This window comes from Mastigoproctus giganteus, chromosome 10, assembly GCF_048544385.1.
Source record: "Mastigoproctus giganteus isolate SK-2022 chromosome 10, ASM4854438v1, whole genome shotgun sequence".
Taxonomy (NCBI): Eukaryota; Metazoa; Arthropoda; class Arachnida; order Uropygi; family Thelyphonidae; genus Mastigoproctus; species Mastigoproctus giganteus.
The window spans coordinates 149,547,223-149,567,949 of NC_143584.1; the positions used below are offsets into that span (position 1 = coordinate 149,547,223).

Genomic DNA, 20,727 nt, shown 5'->3' on the forward strand with positions numbered 1-20,727 from the left:
AACCAATATCGGACCGCCTGGCAGTCCTTACTGTCAAGGGCACCATCAAGACCCATATTATCTCCGCCTATGCGCCAACTGAGACTAGCCTGGACCCGACCAAGAATGACTTCTACAACCAGCTCCAACATACGCTGGATTCAATTCCGCAGACAGAAGTGATCATCCTCGCAGGGGACTTTAATGCCCACATTGGCGTGGACAGATCTGGTTGGGAAAAAACAATGGGCAAGTTTGGCCATGGGAAGATCAAACGCAACCATGGATATCAGACGAGTGCCTCGACCTCGTGGACAAACGGAAACAGGCAAAGTTGGTCGACTTCGAACGGTACCGGCAGCTAAACCGAGAAGTCCGACAAAGAATGACAGCAGAAAGAGAAGCATACTGGAACCAAGTGGCAGACGATCTTGAAGTGGCGGCATCCAAGAACGAGTACCGCACTCTCTACCGCACCCTCAGATGTCTGAGCGGAAAGACCAAATTGACTAGTGACAGCATCAAGAATGCTGATGGGACCTTCGTGCGATCACCATCCGAACGCCTGCAACGGTGGAGTGAATTCTTCAAAGCTTTGTATAATCACGACCCACCTCAGGGACCGCCAGCAACAGCACTCTCAATCGACCCCCCTGAGGTCTCCATGATCGATGTTGCGCCTACAGTAGAAGAAGTGAAAGCAGCCATACAATCCCTGAAGAATGGCAGGGCACCAGGAGTGGACCAAGTCACCACAGAAGCGATCAAAGCCGGGGGAGATGTACTGCTTCGCCGACTACACTCACTCCTCAAAACCATCTGGTGCACTGAACAAATTCCGCTAACATGGAGGAAAGCCATTATCGTACCGATCCACAATATTTAACATTATTTTGCTTCTATTATGTTATCTTCTGTTTCAAATAAGACTTTTATACATTTTTATTTTATTCCTTTGTAAAGCTTTATCTGTTTATTTTATATGTTATTACATATTGATTCAATTAATTCAATATTGTTCCGAATATTATTCGGAACAAGCTCTTACAACAATGTTACCGCATCCGGGGTAACATTGTTGTAAGGACTGCAAGAACTACCGTGGCATCAGCCTCCTTTCCATCATCGGAAAGGTCTTTATGAAGATCATCCAGTCAAGACTGCAAAAACATCGCGAGCAAACCAGTCGAGAAGAACAGGCAGGATTTAGACCCGGGCGAGGATGCTGTGATCAAATCTTTGCCATTCGTCAGCTGATGGAGGAGAGGATCCGGTGTGGACAGCGAACCGTCATTGTTTTCATTGACTTTAAGTCTGCTTTCGACTGTGTCCACCGGCCTGCCTTATGGAAACTACTAGAGGTTGAACATGTCCCTCGAAAAGTCATCACACTCCTCCAAACTGCATACAACGGTTTAACCAGCCAGGTGCGCATCCAGAACGATTTATCTGAGAAATTTACCATCCAAACTGGAGTCCGCCAAGGGGATGTAGCCTCCCCGTTGCTTTTCAACATCGTGGTCGACGCCATTATGAGGCAAGCATTCAGAAACAGACAGGGCATACAATATGACAAGGATCACTATGTGACTGACCTGATGTTTGCTGATGATAGTGCTATCCTTGCCGGTAACGACGCAGAAGCCACGGACATCCTCTACGACATTGCTCGCATTGCCCGGCCATACGGTTTGAAGATCAATGCTGGTAAGACAAAGGCCCTGACAACAGATGGGTCGCAAGCCACCATCTATCTCGAAGGCGTCCAGATCGAGCAAGTGCAGGACTTTAAATACCTTGGATCACTGGTCCAGGAGAAGAAAGTTGCATCCACCATGGAAATCCACAGCAGAATTGGACAGGCGGCCACTGCGTTCGCCTCGCTCAAATGGTGTCTGTGGAAGAGGACCAACATTTCCACAAAGACTAAAATCCGACTCTTCCGGACTTTGATCCTGCCCATTCTTCTTTACGGATCGGAAACATAGATTTGTCTCAAGTTAGATTTGAACAAACTTGAGGTATTCCAAATGCGATGCCTGCGGCAGATCTTGGGCATCTCTCTTCGCGACCGCATCACTAATGATACCATCCGCGCCAGATGCCAACAGCAACCAACCATTGCCGACCAAATCCAGAAGCGAAGGCTTAGATGGTTTGGCCACGTATGTAGAATGGGCACGAACAGAATACCATCCACACTCCTTTGGAGACAACGACCCACCCAATGGAGCATCCAACGGACCGCGCCTAGGAAAACGTGGGCCAAGCAAGTGGAAAATGACTTGAAGAGCCGACGTCTCGACCTTAACCAGGCCAGGACTGACGCCATGGATCGTAAGGTATGGAAGAACATCACAGAGCAAGTCCGAAACCCTGCGGCACCTACAGCAGCATACTGGTTGCGTGGCCAACCGCCTCCCCCAGCTGCCAGCTAAGGACCAAAGAAGAAGAAGAATTCAATATTGTATTATTTTAAATGCAATGTATCTCAAAGGGACTGCCATTCCCTCGCTAACAATATAGTTTTATATGTACCGGTAGTTCTCGACTTTACAAGTTAATTCATTCCTAGTGCACGCTAGTAATACGGGAATTTATTTCCCATAGACATAAGATTAAAAATAGGGGTTACGTTCTCAACAATGAAATTACTTTATGTTTAAACAATGATTGATTTATCGAAAGAAATGAAAACATAGCCTGTAAAATCAAGCAAATTATAATAATAGAGGAATTATTTACGACTTACAAATGTTAAAGAATGTTTATCCTTCATCATCGATGAAATGCACACTCGTTGATCACTCATTATTGGCTCGGAACTCATTGGTTTGTTGCACAAGGAGTCGTCTTCTTCAGAAATGTTTCAAGAGGCATTTGTTTCCAAGATAATCTTCTCTTTCGATTATAAATTTCATGATTGCATGCATAAGCATTTTTTAACGGCATACACAAATTGTAACTAACACAATTTGCGTGGAGTAACAAGTTTACAAAGCTTTAAAAAAAAGAATGAAGAGAAGAGTCTGAAAATTTATTTATGATTTTTATACGATTGAAGATTTCAGTAAAGGGCAAACACATTTCGCCATAATAATGTAAAAAACCACATAATTCCAGCTATTGGTATTTTCACAAATGCAATAACATTGAGTTTACTACCCGTTTATAATTGCTTGCAGTAACAGAAAAGCCCAATAAACCAGAAAGTGCAAATTGTTTTTATTGTTTTATGGTCTTGACCTCCAGAAATATGCTTCAGAAAAATATCACAAAGGCGTTTAAAATTGATTCTTATAACGGAACATATTTTTTTTTTTTTTTTTTTTTGATTTGGTAGTTGTTGGCGCATCGGCTTCTGTGGCCATATTGCACCTCCCAAGGAGTTTTTGCAGTACTTTGATCCAAGCCCGAGGCGGGAATCGAACCCGCGACCTTTGGGTTGCCGGGCAGGTACTTTACCCACTCGGCTAGCCCGGTCGGCTCGACGGAACATATGATAACGATGAAAGTGTAGTGCATTATGATTTTGATTGGTAACTAATATAATTTACAAACCATTCTCACGACCTTTTATATGACCTTAAGGTCATGAGCGTGACCTTAAAAATGACATTTTAGAGAGATAACTAGCTTAGCTATACAGCGAAAATTTCAACTTCCAAGATCTTGAAACGAATTGCCAAAATTAATATTCATGCAGCTTGATGTTAGAAATGAGCACATTTGATTGATTTATCTAGTTGACTTATTTTTTCAGTTGTTTCAAACTGTTGATTGTTTTAGAAACAATGGAATAAACTCATTTGGGTTTTTGTTCAAGCAAAGGCAACCATATGAATACATAACAAGTGATGCTGAAGCTTACTAAAAGCTCTTTACAGTGTTTATGTAAACACTGTAAACTATGTTTACAGCGTTTATGTAGACAGATGATACTTGTTGACATTAGACTTGAATTGCTGTAAGTTGCAGTTTTCAGGAAATACATGCAAAGGAAGATTTTTCCAGAAAACAAAACTTGAAGGGATAAATGAGGAAGAAGAAAATTTGGTTCTATGAGTTTGAAGTTGGACAGTAACTGCTGACTGGTTGTGGCACATGTTTGGACTGGTGTGGAAGAGAGGAGGGAATTATAGATGTCAGTTGAATAGAACAGTGCCCATGGAAGTACCTATAGAAAGGGCATGCAGCAGAGACAAAATGTCTGTGAGAGAGTTGAACGACTTTATAAGAGAAGGATCATTAATTAATCTGACTGCCATCTTTTGAAATGGAGTCTAGAAGCGTGGGAGAGGTTTTGGGGGCACCACCCCAGGTGTGGGAACAATATGCCATGGTAGAGTGGATTTAAAACTTGCACAGAGTGAATAGTTGTTAAGAGGAAAAGTAGCACCGAGAGCAAAAAAAAAAAACAGTCTTTTAGATGCAGAAGAAGCAATATTTGTGATGTGTTTATGCCAATACAGATTAGAAGTTGGGGTAACCACTAATAGAAATATGTGATCTTGTCTAGAAATCTGAGTGTTATTGAAGATAAGCATAGGAGCAGCAGACTCCTTTTTTTGCTGATATAACACAGGACTGAGTTTTATAAGGATTGAAATTAACTAAGTTATCTTTGCCCTGTTGAGGAATTACCTGGAGATCAGCATTTAAAGATTTGGTGGTAGACATTCAAGAAGATGAAACCATTCATGCAGCACAAGGTTCTCAAACTGGAAGGTGGAATGCGTCAGCAAAACTATATATTTTTAGTCATTGCAAGGTCATTAATGTACAAAAGGAAAAAACTACAAGAAAGAACTGAACCTTAGGAAACAACAGCATTATGGGAAAGTTAGAAGACAGAAAGCCATCTACTATCACCACAGTGAGTGATAAGAGAGAAAACTGGATACTCAATCACAAAGACATTTGGCAATTCATAAGACGGAAGCTTGTTTAGAAATCCTTTATACCAATCATGATCAAAAGCCTTAGAAATGCTTCAGTTTTACCAGCCTTTTCCATTGAAATTGTCCGTAGATGGGTAACATAAGCCAATATATCACTGGTGGTTTGACACTGACAGAACTGATATTGGTGATCATTGACCAGATGAAAGGTTCCAAGATAGTTTTAGAGCTGGAGCAGACATGCACAAGTAATTGTAAGACATTAATTGTAAGTAATTGTAAGACAAGACATTAAGAGTAAGAGATCTGCAGATTTACTCAACAAGTACGGGTCAATGTTGAAAAAAAGTTGCGAGTTAGGGTTGAATGTGAAAGTGTCTGCAATTCTGCGCAGACACAATAGGAGGGAGTATATGATGACAGTCTTGTCGATCAATTCAGCCCTGGAGAGATTGTGCAAGGCTCAAAGGTAGAATTTTTTTCAGCCTGGTCTGTGCTTGTTGACAGGAAAGACTGCTTCTGCAAGGATGGGGTACACTTAAATAGAAATGGTGCAAGAATATTTGCTGATGCTATCGAGGCAGTGTTAGGTTGGAAAACTGCTAGCTTGGGGGGGTACAGAGACTAAAAGTTTAACAGTGGCCACAAGCAGAGGCAAAAGTGATTCTTGCACTGCTTCTATTAGAATGAGCAGCAGCCTGGAAAGCAAGGCAATGGAGATTATCAGGACTGCTGAGAGTCATAGTGGAACAAGTAAATACATGGGCTGTGTTAGGGTAACTAAGAGTAGAAACAGGTGCATGTATACTTGCATGTACACCAATCCCAGGAGTACAGTTAATAAATTTGAAGAGCTTGAAGTGCTAGTCAAGACATCAAAGGCAGATATTGTTAGGATATCAGAGATGTGGTGTCACACAGATATAGGCAGTGCAGAATTGGAATTTGGGGAGTACGATGTGTACAGGAAGGATAGACAGGACAGGAAGGGAGGAGGGATTATGCTGTTAGTTAAGAAAATTGGATGCATTAAGAAAATTGGAAAATTGGATGCACATCCATAGATTTTATGGAATAAAATCTATGGAAGTGCATCCAATTGATGTTGGGGACAATGCAGTGTTGAGTCTGTTTGGTGTGAAATAAGCACTGGAAAAGGAAAAATAAGAGTAGGTATGTGTTATAAGCCTAATGAATCTGATGAGTATAATGAGCAATTGTGCAGAGAAATAGTGTGCCAGTAAATCAGAATGTCTTATAATGAGGGATTTTAACTTTCCAGATATTGACTGGAACTTGTGGTTTGGTCACTCGCACACTAGCAAGATATTTGTGGATTTATTGGATGACTGTTTCCTACAGCAACATGTTCGAGAGGCAACGAGGGAGTAATACTCTTGATCTGATTATCAGCAGTGATTATTCATGCATTAAGAATTTGCAGATAAAGGAACCACTAGGTGACAGTGATCACAATATAATGATGTGGGAATTACTTAAAGATATAACTACCATCAAGGCTAAAGGGAAGGGCTTTTGCTTTCATAAAGGTGACTACAGAGGTCTCAGACAGTTTTTAAATTCTGTACAGTGGGGTCAACTGATGATATTACCAACATTGAATTCCAAATTGGAAGCCTTTCAGGGACTTAATTTTGGAGGCTACTAGGCTTTTGATTCCAACTAAGAAATACTGTTCAGGATTTAGGCCTAAATGGATGTCAGGTGAATTAATGAGGCTCGTGGCAGAGAAGAAGAATGTATGGGATGCATATAAAGTATCAGGTGACACAGAAGTGTATGGCAGGTATAAACTAGTCTGTAATCAAGTCACAAAGGAGGTTAGGCAGGCGAGTGTAGATTACGAGAAATCTTTGGTAAAGGATGCAAAGAAAAACAGCAAAGACCTCTTTACTTCTGTAAACTCTAAAAGGAAAAGGATGAATCATATTGGACCACTTAACATAGATGTTGACTATTTAATATCATGCTCAGGTAGCTGATAAACTGAATGAGTATTTTGCATCTACATTCACACATGAGGAGTCATTCAATGAGGGGAGTGCCAGAAGTTTATCAAACTCTAACAGGGAGCTAAGTGATTTTGTAATAACTGAGAGCAAAGTGGAGAGAAATTGTTGAAGTTAAACATAAGGAAGGCACCTTGGGTGGACAGGATCTATCCAGTTATATTAAAGGAAGCAGCAAAGGAAGTAAGCAAACCCTTAGCCATAATTATGAGAGCTTCCTTGGACTCAGGGGAGGTCCCCATGGACTGAAGGTGTGCAAATATATCACCAGTTCACAAAGGGGGTTCAAAAGGTGACACAAATAACTATAGGCCTATTAGTTTAACTTGTGTTCTGGGGAAAATAATGGAATCACTGGTTAAAGAAGCATTGCCGGATCATCTAGACAAGACTGCAGTAATAGCTAAGACACATCATGGGTTTGTTAAAGGGAGGTCTTGCCTGACCAATTTGATTGGATACTATGATGTGGTCACAAAGGAACTGAATGCCAAAAATAATTTTGATATATACTTGGATTTCAGGAAAGCTTTTGATATTGTTGCACATGGAAAACTGCTGTTCAAAACATTGGATTCTACAATGGATAAATTGATGGTGAGTGGGAGAAGACAGAGTGGTAATCAGTGGACACTGCTCTTCGTGGTCAAATGTTATTGATGGAGTTCCCCAGGGTTCAGTGTTGAGCCCATTGTTCTTTTGTATATTTATCAATAATTTAGTTGATGAAGGTATATCAGGTTTAATTTCCAAGTTTGCAGATGATACAAAGATAGGTAGGGTTGTTAATGACAGTAAAGACAGTATGCTACTCCAACTGGATCTAAATAAGTTGGGAAAATGGGCTGAGAAGTGGCAACTGAAATTTAACATTGACAGAATAGATGTGCAGAAATTTGCCTTTAGCCAGCGAGTGGTTAATTGCTGGAACAAACTTCCATCTGTCATTGTGGAAGTTGATAGGTTAAATAAATTTAAGGAGGAACTGGACAGACATTTGGAGGAATGGTGTGATTTTTTTTTTTTTTTTTTGGCTGATGCTGCATAAGCTCATACACTTGCTTTCTTGCATCACATGCCACTACTACTAAATGCAAAGTACTGCATAGTGGGTAGCGATAACCAAAGAGAAACGTACCAACTGTGTGGTATTACACTCAAGGAAGTGGAAAGTGAAAAAGACCCGGGGGTAATTGTGCAGTCAAATATGAAGTTCACTGAACAGTGCAGATGGACTGCCGGGGCAGGTCATGGAGTCTTGTCAATGATATATAGGAATTTTGCTAGCAAGGACAGGGAGGTGATTATCCCATTATACAAGGCAATGGTCAGGTCACACCTAGAGTACTGTATATAGGTCTGGAGGCCTCATTTTAGGAAGGATCTAGAGTTGCTAGAACGAGTACAAAGAAGAGCAACAAGATTGATGAGGGGAACTCATCAATCTTGAAAGGCTTAAGTTCTACAAATTACAGTGCCTGGAGAGTAGGCACCTGCAAGGTGATCTGATTGAGGTGTATAAGAGAGTAAGGGATCCATTGCTATTGAGGCTCAATAAGCCCAAAAGCAAATAGCAAGCTTATTTTGTGAATCACTATTCACTATTAGCAGTGGCAAAGGAAACAAGTTTATATGTATGACATAAGCCATTAAAAAAATAATAATAAATACCCACTTCATTTGCCTATTCCTTCTAATAATATGTCCATTCTTTTATTTTTATTCATACTGTCCACTTTACAATACCTTGTGGAAATTTATTCCAACAATTAATTTGTTTGAATAAACAGTATGGAAAGTAAATTTTCACACACTCTCCTGGAGCCTTCCTTTTTGTTGTTTAACTTTATGTTCCCTTGTGTGTGTTATTCAAGAAAGAGAAAGGATGCATTTAGTTTATTCAACCCATTTAAAGTCTCAAACACTTCCAAGTTTCCTTGCAAATGAGACGAAACCTAATTTCCAGGTGCTGAAAATTACAAAAGTTTTCTTTCCTGGTGTAAATACCCTTTTGTGCTCTTGACTAATATATTCGATGAGCCAAAACATTATGACTACCTACCTAATATGATGTTGGTCCTCCACGTGCAGCCAAACCAGTTCGTACCCAGCGAAGCATAGAAGCTACAAGATTTCTAATGTGTCTTGTGATACCTGGTACCAACACATAACCAGCAGATCCTTTAACTTCTGTAAGGTCTGTGGCTGAGACGCCGCAGATCGGAGTTGCTGTTCCAACACAAACTATAGATGCTCAATGGGATCGATCTCTGGGGAATTTGGAGGCCAGGGAAGACCTGGAAGTCTTCCTCATGTTCTGCGAACCAGTCTCGCTAACAATCTGGGTGGTGTGGCATGGGGCATTATCCTGCTGAAAGACTGCTCTGCCAGGGTGGGGAAGACCATTGCCATGAAAGAGTGTACCTGGTCAGTAATGATGTTTAGGTAATTTGTAGACATCAGAGTGCCCGGCACATGGATGACTGCACCCAGGGTATCCCAGCAAAACATTGCCTAAAGCATGACACCACTGCCACTGGCTGGTTTTTGTTCCACGGTGCATCCAGGTGCCATCACTTCCCGAGGTAAACGACACACATGTACCCGGCAGTCCACATGGTGCAACAGGAAACATGATTCATCGGACCAGATGAACTTTTTCCAATCACTCAAGGTCCAGTTTCGATGCTCATGTGCCCACTGTAGGCACTGTTGCCGGTGAACTGTGGTTAGCACGGGTACTCAGAGCTACCTGCGGCTACGCAGCCCCATTTTCAGCAGGGTTCAGTGTACTGTGTGTTGTTGCACATTACTCCTGTCACCAGCATTCCAATTCCCTTCTGTTGCCATGTACCATCCTGGAGAGCCTTCACTCACCTCGATGAACCATGGTCGTCCACCACCTTGCCGTTAGTTCATGGGTTTTCCCTCCTTCGACCACTTTTGGTAGGTACTAACAATGGCTGACCATGAGCATCCCACCAACTGTGCCATTTTGGATATGCTCTGACCCGGTCATCGGGCCATTACAGTTTGGCATTTGTCGAACTCACTTAAGTCCGCTGCCTTTCCCATCTGAAGAACAAGACTAACACTGATTAACGGAGCTCAGTATCAGTTGTTTTTTATACCTTGTCCTGACCCGCGCATGTGCCGTAGTTCACCTGCAGTTGCTTCGATTTGCATAAAAACTCACTGGTCATAATGTTTTCGCTCATTGGTGTATATATATCTCCATCACAGTAGTATATATATGTCCCTCCTAAAATGAGGCTCCCAAATCTGTATACCCTATTCAAGATACAGCTTAATCATCTAACTATTGCCTTACACAACAGATAATCACCTCTGTGTCCTTCCTAGAAAAATATTATAGTATAGTCCCATGACTTTCCCTTGCAGCCTCTCTGCTTTGCCCAGTGAGTTTCTTGCAGATAGTGCTATTTGGAAAGACAAATATCTTAATTTTCGTGGAATTGATGTCTCATTTTGAAAAATAAATGCAAGTCTTCTGAATTTTGGTCTTGGCGCATTATAGCCTTAGTTGCTAATGCGCCAATAAAATCCAAACCAAACCAGACTTCTGAATTTAATGAATTTCATGAATAGACTTCTCTCATTGTGTGAGTTAAATCAGCAGCAAGCTTTCATTTGGTGCCCTAATAGGTTAACAGTGACTACTTAAGTTGGAAAATTGGCCATGTAGAAATGGAATTACATACATAAATATCATTAATTCTTGTCTTAGGAGAAGTGCTGTTCATTACTTTTGTGGCACTGAAGCAGTTCATGGTAACATTGTAATGTGAGAAATTGATTACATTCTTCAGCTTGCTAGTATATTATATTGATTACATTCTTCAGCTGGGTAGTATATTATATTGATTACAAACTTCAGAAATTGATTACAAACTTTAGTTTGCTAGTATATTATATAAAAATAGATGCAAGTCAATAATTTAATGATAATAGCTCTAAAATACCATTATCTTCATATTATTTGTTGTGTTATTTGTCAGTTGTAAAAAGGAATAGTAAGTTATGGATGCTGAGATAGTGGAAAGTACATGGTAATAATTTTTTTTTTTCAGCCTATTATACCTGCATAGTATCTGTTTTGTATAACCTAGCCCACCTGCAGGCTGTTGCTCAGATGAGTTGTTCATTAACACAGACTCAAAGAACTCGGTGGAAACAAGTAACCTCTGAAAAAAAGGTAAGTTCGAACCTTTTTAAGAAAAAATTATTCTGTTCAGTTTTGCAATATGTAATTTTTTTAAGTTTAAGTTGTTATCATCAATAATTTTTTTTATTATTAAATGTAATCTTTTCATATTACATTCTATGAATATTAAGTTTTATAAAGACAAAGTATTTTGCTCTGCATTGAAGCTGTTTAATTTGGGGCAATTTACATTATAATAATTTTAACTGATGGCAAATTTTTTGCTCTTCTTTATTGGCCTTATTATTAATGAAATATTTGCATACTTAAAATCTGTGGCCTTTGCATGCTTTATAGCATAATAGGCACAGTTAATTCTGATTCTGAAGATAGCAGGCAAAAAAAAATTTTTAGTCCTAAATTCTTCTGTGTTATGGTTCCTGACTCTTTGTTGGCTGGAAGTTGACTTTGTGGGGTGATGATGACATGTGGACATACTCAAACCCAGGTTGTCAGTTGGACTTCTTTTAGCTTTACACAGTCATTTGCTAGTTTTTATTCATTCATTTATTTCCTCTTTACAGCTTAAAAAAAAAAAGTAATTGAATGTTAATGCCAAAAATTTTATTAGTTAGTCATTAAAAAACTTAATTTGATTTATTCATTAAAGACCGGGCATTTTTGAACTGGATCAATCCTTCCATATACAGGCTGACCTCAATTAATGCGATTAATTCGTCCTGTGAGTGCATCATGCAAAACGGAAAGGCGTTAATCGAATATAATAATCACTAGTAAAAATTATAATTGGTCCTTGACCTTCAGGAATGTCCATAAAGAATTTTAAAAATACCTTTTAAATAACTTTTTAACTGTATAACATGTAAAAGATTATGAAATTAAATGTTTATTGCATAAAACAGCGGTTCCCAAACTGTGCGCCATGGAATATTTAAAATTTTCGAGGGAAACAGTGATACTCGACATCTATCGGTTGCTCGAGGTAGTTCACAGTTTCAACATTTATTATCATTATTATTATTAGCTATATGGTTCAAGGAAGCCTAAGGCTTATATTGCACCAGCCAAAACAAATTTCTGAGTTACCCTGAGAGAGAGAGAAAGAGAAAGTCAGAAGTAGAAGGGAATCACCAAGAAAGAGAAGAATGATGATATCCAGCTCAGGACCCTGGGTGTGCCAAGCCCATACTCGCCAGATGTGAGCCCATGGGGTAAAATTTCTTATTAAGTTGTTTGGACCTAACTACCTAATAAACTGAACTGTTAGGTATTTCTTTTGGTCTAGGTGTGCCATGAAAAAATTACTGAGATGCTAAGGGTGCCGTGAACCGAGAAAGTTTGGAAACCTCTGACATAAAATACACAATGAAGAAACAATTTGTTATGAAAATATTTGAACAGTGTTGAATTTCTCTTTTCATCAATCAATTTCCAATAGCTGACAACAATCTTCTCTGGGCCCTGGCGAAATAAATATCGCAGAGAACCTCGAACCTTTTGTTTGAGATTCTCTGCAATACCAAAGATTTCATGTAGTTCTTTTATCGTTATCTCCTTCGCGGTAACATTTTCATCTGGCTCATTTAAAAATTAGAATTTTTAAATGCAAGTCTGCATTGACTTTATTAGCAGGAGACAAACAAGTAACAAGTCTTCTTCCGATGGTTGATGGAACGCACTGAGGCAGGCAGCAGACAAACATTTGTTTATTGCCCATCCGACGCACGGTAAGCTTAACGCGCAATTCAAATCTTTTTCAACTATCACATAAAAAAAAAAAAAAAAAAAAAAAGATTGCATTAACTGGAAATTTGCATCATGTAAAGTGAAAAGTGGTATCATTTTTTTCAAATAGCGGTAACTGAAAAGCGTGTTAATCGAACCCGCGTTATGCAAGGCCTGGCTGTATTCTACATTCATTGACTTATTTAATTAATGTGATATTGATATCCATACAAAAGAGGACCTTGCGAGACTCCATAAATTTAAGAAAAGGTTAGAGAAATTCTCTGAATAAAAAAAATAAATAAATTTATTGCTTAAAATATCACTTAATGAATAGTAGCTTAATTCACAATTCCATAATCATCAAGTTTACAGATGAGAAGATCATGCCTGACCAAGCCAATAGCCATTAAAAATCAGTACAAATGACATCTAGTTGTAATCCTTATCTTGGTTATAAAATCTCAATGGTTATCAGGTTATTCAGAGTAGAACTGTTTTTGGTGAATCTTAAAAATCCACAGAAGAAAATCAATAAAATTAAAGATGCTACTATTCCACATTTTTTATTTAAATTTGAGTTTAGTTTTCTGACAGACGATCACTCATCGGTGAAGACAGGATATTAGAGCTGGAAAAGGAATTAGAAAATGTGAATTGGAATATCATTGGTTTGGCTGAAACAACAAGAAGAAATGAATCACTTATAAGTTTATCAAGTGGAAATCTCCTGTACACTAATGGAAACAGTGAAAGGAGTGAAGGTGGAGTTGGGTTTCTGGTCCATAAAGATTTTAAAAACAACATTTTGGAATTCAAAAGTACATCACCAAGGGTGTCAAGACTAATATTCAAGATTTCTAAGAGGTACAAGCTAAAGATTATAATGATTTATGCACCAACATCGAGCCATGATGATGAAGAGGTTGAAGAAATGTACACTGAAATTGAGAGTCTTCTAGATGAGCAGAAAACCCACTACACTATTATTATGGGGGACTTCAATGCTAAGGTTGGAAAAAGGCAAAACAGCGCAGAAAGAGGAACTATAGGAAATTTTGGAATTGGTGAAAGAAATAAAAGAGGTGAAAGACTTGTGGAATTTGCAGAATCTCAAGGAATGTCAGTAATGAACACTTTTTTCAAGAAAAGGGTGAACAGAAAGTGGACATGGAAGAGTCCAAATGGATTAACAACTAATGAAATCGACTTCATCCTCACTAACAGAAGATATATTGTGAATGATGTTACCATCCTGAATAAGGTAAATGTTGGAAGTGATCACAGAATGGTAAGATGTACACTTGATATAGATGTAGGAAAGGAAAGGAAAAAACTGACTCGAGTAAATAATACAAAGGTCTTTGAAATAACAGAGGAGGAGAAAAAGCAGTATGTACTGGAACTTAAGAACAAGTTTGAGCTTCTGCAGACTGCTCAGGACCAAGATATCGACGAGGAATATTACAACTTTCTGAAAGTGATAAAGCCCAAGAAACCTATAGGGAAACAGAAATCCAAAGAAGAAAAAATTAGTCAAGAAACACTTGTCATGATGAACCAAAGACGACAAATGAAGAGCAAGAAAAACACTGACAGGGAGAAAATTGAGTATACTGAGTTATGCAAAGCCATTAGAAAGAGACTCAGAGAGGACATAAGAAGATTTAACACAAGAAAAGTAGAACAAGCATTAAGGGAAAACAAAGGATTTAAATCAGCAGCCATGAGCAGTAATACAGAAAGACAAATGATACTGAAACTGAAGAATAACGATGGTGTACTTATAAATAGCAGAGAAGGCATAATTCAAATAGCAGAAGACTACTATAGAGAATTATACAAGGAGCGAGGGAATGATACCAGCAGTGGGGAAGATGGATTGAAAAGTAGCAACACATACGACATACCCGATATTCTTCCTGATGAGGTAGAACATGCATTGAAGAAAATGAAGAATCGGAAAGCCCCGGGGGAAGATGAAGTTACTGTAGAGTTGTTAAAATTGGGAGGAAGAGACATAACACAAAAACTGGCAAGGCTCTTCACAAAGTGCATTAGAAAAGGTGTGATGCCTAAGCAGTGGAATAATGCAATCATAGTTTTGCTGCATAAGAAAGGAGATAAATCAGAAATTGGAAATTATAGACCAATTAGCTTGTTATCCCATATCTACAAGTTGTTCACAAGGATCATTACTAACAGATTAGAAAGAATACTTGATGAGAATCAACCGAAAGAGCAAGCTGGCTTTAGGACAGGATTCTCAACTATGGATCACCTTCACGTAATATCACAGCTAATGGAGAAAGCAAATGAATATAAAACACCATTATGCCTGGCATTTGTGGATTATGAAAAGGCATTTGACTCTATACAGCATAAGGCAATGTTTCAGGCACTGGAAAGACAAGGCATAGATACTCCATATATTATGATTTTGAAGAAAATATATGAGAGTGCTACATCCTTTATTAGACTAGACAAAGACAGTAGCAAATTTAAAATCGAGAAAGGAGTTCGACAAGGAGACACAATATCTCCGAAGCTGTTTACTGCTGCCCTTGAGGAAGCTTTCAGAAGATTAGACTGGTCGCAGAAAGGAGTCAATGTGAACGGAGAGTACCTAAACCATTTACGATTTGCAGATGACATTGTGGTCATAAGCCACGATCCCAAAGAATTAGAGGAAAATCTTAATCAGTTATGCACAGTTAGTAAGGATTTTGGACTAAAGATGAATATAGCTAAAACAAAAGTAATGATGAACAAGTATGCCACGGAAAGGGAAATAATGATTGAAGGAGCAGTAATTGAAAAGGTGGAGTCATATACTTATCTGGGACAAGTTATTAGCTGTAATAATGATAAATGGCTGGAAGTCAAGAGAAGAATAAATTTTGGATGGATAGCATTCAGGAAATATAGTCACATACTGAAGGGCAATATCCCAATTTGTCTGAAACGTAAAATAATGAATCAATGTATACTCCCCACCATGACTTATGGAAGTGAAACTTGGGCACTCACCAAAAGAATGGAAGAGAAGCTAAGAACTACACAGCGAAGAATGGAATGAATTATATTGGGAATCAGACTGTTAGATAAGAAGAGAAACACATGGATTAGGCAGCAAACTCAAGTAAAGGACATTCTTATCAAAACTAAAGAACTAAAATGGTCTTGGGCAGGACACATAGCTCGAAGACATGATGACAGATGGACTAAGAAAATAACAGAATGGTACCCAAGAGGAGCTAGAAGAAAACCTGGAAGACAAAGGCGGAGATGGATAGATGAAATTCATGAGTTTTTGAGTAGTAAATGGATAGCCAGTGCTCAAAACAGAAAGAACTGGAAAGTTGCTGGAGAGGCCTTCATCCTGCAGTGGATTGAAAATGGCTGATGATGATGATTTCTGACAGTGAATTACTAGGTTATAGGTATATTAATTACCTAACAACATGCATATCCAACTCCTTTACTATCTCCCTTTGTACTAAAAAAAAGTCAAAATGTGGTGTTTCTAGACCCCTGGGGTCTAGAAACACCACATGGGGTGATGTCTGAAATAATAAATTAACAGTACTTATTTAAATTACTTATCCCATACTAGAGAAAATTCTGATGGGACAAATTCTTCCAAATTCTGTCCAGAATGAAACTAGTGAACATGGGAGTTGATGATACTAATAAACACAAACTAAATCTGAACACTGAAGTCTGAGAAAATGAGGTTCCTTAGAGAACAGAATAGTAACTACCTTATTCCCTGCCACATTCCACAGAAGAATCACTCCTCAGTAAAGAATTTAGAAAAAAAAAAAAAAAGTTATGGGAAACATTCCTTACAATAAATAAGAAACTGGTTTAATTTGGAAGGAGAAATTAAACTGGTGGTGAAGATTAGCATTAGCATTAGCATTAGCATTAGCAGAGGCATATGATGCAAGAAAGCAAGCTTATTCAGCATCAGCCAAAAAAAAAAAAAAAAAAAAAAAAAAAAAAACACACCACTCCCATTTCACCCCTCCGTTCGTTCGAAATACCTGTCCAGTTGAGCTTTAAATTTGTTTAGGCTATCAACTTCAACAACAAGTGATGGAAATTTGACTTTGGCCAACCACCCGCTGGCCAAAGGCAAATTTCCGCACATCTATCCGACATCCGTCCTTCCTCAATTTGAATTTATGCCCTCTGAGGTGATTATTCTGAGAAAGATGAAGAATCCCATTGGCATTGAGCATGCTCAAACCATTCAAAGCCTTATACACCTCTATCAGATCACCTCGCCGGTGCCTAGTCTCCAGACTCTGTAATTTGCAAAACTTAAGCCTTTCTTCGTAAGAGCAACCCTTTGTTCCATTTACTAATCTTGTTGCCCTTCTCTGTACCCGTTCCAGCAGCTCTACATCCTTCTTGAAATGAGGCCTCCAGACCTGTATACAGTACTCAAGATGTGGCCTTACCATTGCCTTATACAAGGGAATAATCACCTCCTTATCCCTGCTAGAAAAATTCCTGTATATCATTGACAAGACACCATGCGCTACTCTTGCAGCTCGTCTGCACTGCTCAGAGAACTTCATATCTGCCTGCACAATTACCCCCAGGTCCTTTTCATTCTCCACCACTGTCAGTGTAGTACCGCAGAGTTGATACGTTGCTCTGGGGTTACTGTTTCCCATATGCAGCACTTTACATTTGTCGATGTTAAACCTCATTTGCCACCTCTCAGCCCATCTGTTCAACCTTTCCAGATCCTGTTGCAGCAGCATAGCGTCAGTATTGTCCTTAACGACCCTGCCAACCTTTGTATCATCTGCAAACTTGGACATTAAACTTGATATCCCATCATCAATATCATTCATAAACACCGAAAACAACAACGGACCCAACACTGAACCTTGAGGAACTCCACTAATAACATTAGTCCACGTTGAGCAGTGTCCATTGATTACCACTCTCTGTCTTCTGCCACTCAACCATCCCCTTATCCATAGCAGCAATTTGCCTCCAATGCCACACTGCTCCAATTTGTGCAGCAGTCTTCCATGTGCAACAGTATCAAAAGCCTTTCTAAGATCCAAATATATAATATCAAAGTTATTCCCTGCATCCAGTTCTTTTGTGACTACATCATAGTATCCAATCAAATTGGTCAGGCAAGACCTGCCCTTAACAAAACCATGCTGCGTCTGAGCTATAACTGAATTCTTGTCTAGATGATCCTGCAGTGCTTCTTTAACCAGTGCCTCCATTAATTTACCTGGAACAGAAGTTAAACTAACAGGTCTATAATTACTTGTGTCAGCCTTTGATCCTCCTTTGTGAATTGGGGTTACATTTGCACATCTCCAGTCTATGGGCACCTCCCCTGAGTCCAAAGAAGCTCTCATAATTATGGCTAGGGGTTTGCATACTTCCTTTGCTGCCTCCTTTAATATAACTGGATAGATCCCATCCACCCCAGGTGCCTTTTTTATGTTTATCCTCAACAATCTCTCCTCCACTTTCCTCTCAGTTATTACAAAATCATCCAGCTCACTGCCAATGTTTACTTTACCTACATCATTCTCCTTCCTGAATAACTCCTCATGCGTGAATGTAGATGCAAAATACTCGTTTAGATTGTTAGCCACCTGAGCAGGATCCTCAACTGTTGAACCATCAATATCCAGTGGACCAATCTGATTCATCCCTTTCCTTTTCGAGTTCAAGTATGTAAAAAACTCTTTTCTGTTTTTCTTTGCATCCTTTGCCAAGGATTTTTCATAGTCTGCCTTTGCCTGCCTAATCTCCTTTGTGACTTGGTTACAGACCAACTTATATCTATCATAGGCTTCCATGTCACCCATTAATTTGTATGTATCCCATGCATTTTTCTTCTCTGCCACATGTCTCATTAGTTCATCTGACAACCATTTAGGCCTAAACCTTGAACAATATTTCTTAGTTGGTATGTAAAGCCTGGTAGCCTCCAAGATTAGTTCCTTGAATGCTTCCCATTTTGAGTTTGCTGTTGGTAACATCATCAGTTGGTCCCACTGTATAGAATTTAAATACTGTCTCAGACCATCATAGTCGCCTTTACGAAAACAAAAACCCTTCCCTTTACCTCTGATGGTAGTTACCTCCTTGAGTAAATCCCACTTCAACACACTGTGATCACTGCCACCTAGTGGTTCATTTATCTGCAGGTTCTTAATGCATGAAGAATCACTACTGATAATCAGATCAAGAGTATTGCTCCCTCTTGTTGCCTCACGAACATGCTGATGTAGAAAACAATCATCCAATAAATCCACAAAAGCCTTGCTAGTGTGCGAGTGACCAACCCACAAATTCCAGTCAATATCTGGGAAATTAAAGTCCCCCATTATAAGACTCTCAGATTTACTGGCCCACTCTATTTCCCTGTACAATATCTTATTATACTCATCAGAGTCATTAGGCCTATAGCACACTCCTACTCTCAATTTTGATTTCCCTATGCTTATGTCGCACCAAACTGACTCGACACTGCCCTGTCCATCGATGTCGACTGGCTTCACTTCCTTGGACTTTATGTGTTTCTTAATTAATAGCATAACCCCTCCTCCCCTCCTGTCCTGTCTATCCTTTCTATACACATTGTATTCCCCAAATTCCAGTTCCGCATTACTTATATCTGTGTGACACCACGTCTCTGATATCCCAACAATATCTGCCTTTGATGTTTTGAGCAATACCTCAAATTCATCAAATTTATTTACCAAACTCCTAGCATTGGTGTACACGCAGGTATACATGCACCTGTTTCTATTCTTAGCTACCCTAACACAACCCATGTGTTTACTTGTACCGCAATGACTACCAGCAGTCTCTGAAATATCCTGCATCTTGTTTTTCAGACTTCTGCTCATTTCAATAGAAGCAGTGCAAGAATCACTTCCACCTCTGCCAGTGGCTACTGTTAATCTATTAGTCCTTGTATCCCCCCCAACTAGCAGTTTTCCGACCCACCTAACACTGCCTCGACAGCATCAGCAAAAATTCTTGCACCCTTTCTATTTAAGTGTATCCCATCCCTGTAGAAGCAATCTCTCCTGTTAACAAGTACAGTCCAGGCTGAAAAAAATTCTACCCCTTGAGCCTTGCACAATCCCTCCAGGGCCGAATTGATCGACAAGGCTCTCATCATATACTCCCTCCTATCGTGTCTGGGCAGAATTGCAGACACTTTCAAGTTCAACCCTAATTCACGGCTTTTTTTCAACAGTGACCTGTACTTGCTAAGTAATTCCGCCGGTCTCCTACTCTTAATATCATTAGTGCCAACGTGTACAACTATATCACCTTTTGTGCCCTTAAAAGATGATATCCGCTCTACAACGTCATCAACCTTTGCCCCTGGCAGACATACCCTGGTCCTATTCCACCTATCCTTTTTACAAAGTATGTTCCCCGTTTCCCTGACAATAGAGTCACCAACAACTACTAGTTCCTGTGGGACCAGCGCATTCTGCCTAGGGGGCTGCTTCTGTGTTGCCTGATGACCAAGTGCAAGCTCTGGCGTTGATGTGGGCAGCTGAGAGCTTGATGGGCCCCTCAATTTATTTCCTTCGAGGGCATCCACCCTGTCCTTATATGATGTAAGTATCATAATAGCAGGTATTATACTTGGCTAATACCACGGGATGTGGGAAGACATCAGCCAGATTATATAATGGTAAAAGAAACATAAGAATAGTGTGAAAAATTTGTCTACATTTCCTATTGATAGTGATCACTATCAATATTATCTTAAACTTTACACTCCATTACTTTATTATCTTAAACTTTACACACTTACATCCATTATCACTATATTAATGCTAATGATGTAAGAGCAAAGTTTAAGGGAGTTGAGAAGGCAAAAAAGGGG

The 20,727-nt window shown here is 39.3% G+C and overlaps 1 protein-coding gene across 2 annotated transcripts in view; it reads left to right on the plus strand.

Moving 5' to 3' along the window:
* Ubr3 (Ubr3 ubiquitin ligase) overlaps positions 1-20,727 on the plus strand; it is a 452,715-nt gene that overhangs the window by 362,626 nt on the left and 69,362 nt on the right. For both annotated transcript variants that reach the window (XM_090383419.1, XM_090383420.1), the window contains exon 30: positions 11,002-11,126. In XM_090383419.1, the coding sequence (XP_090239545.1) occupies positions 11,002-11,126 (125 nt within the window). The remainder of the gene's footprint in view (positions 1-11,001; positions 11,127-20,727) is intronic.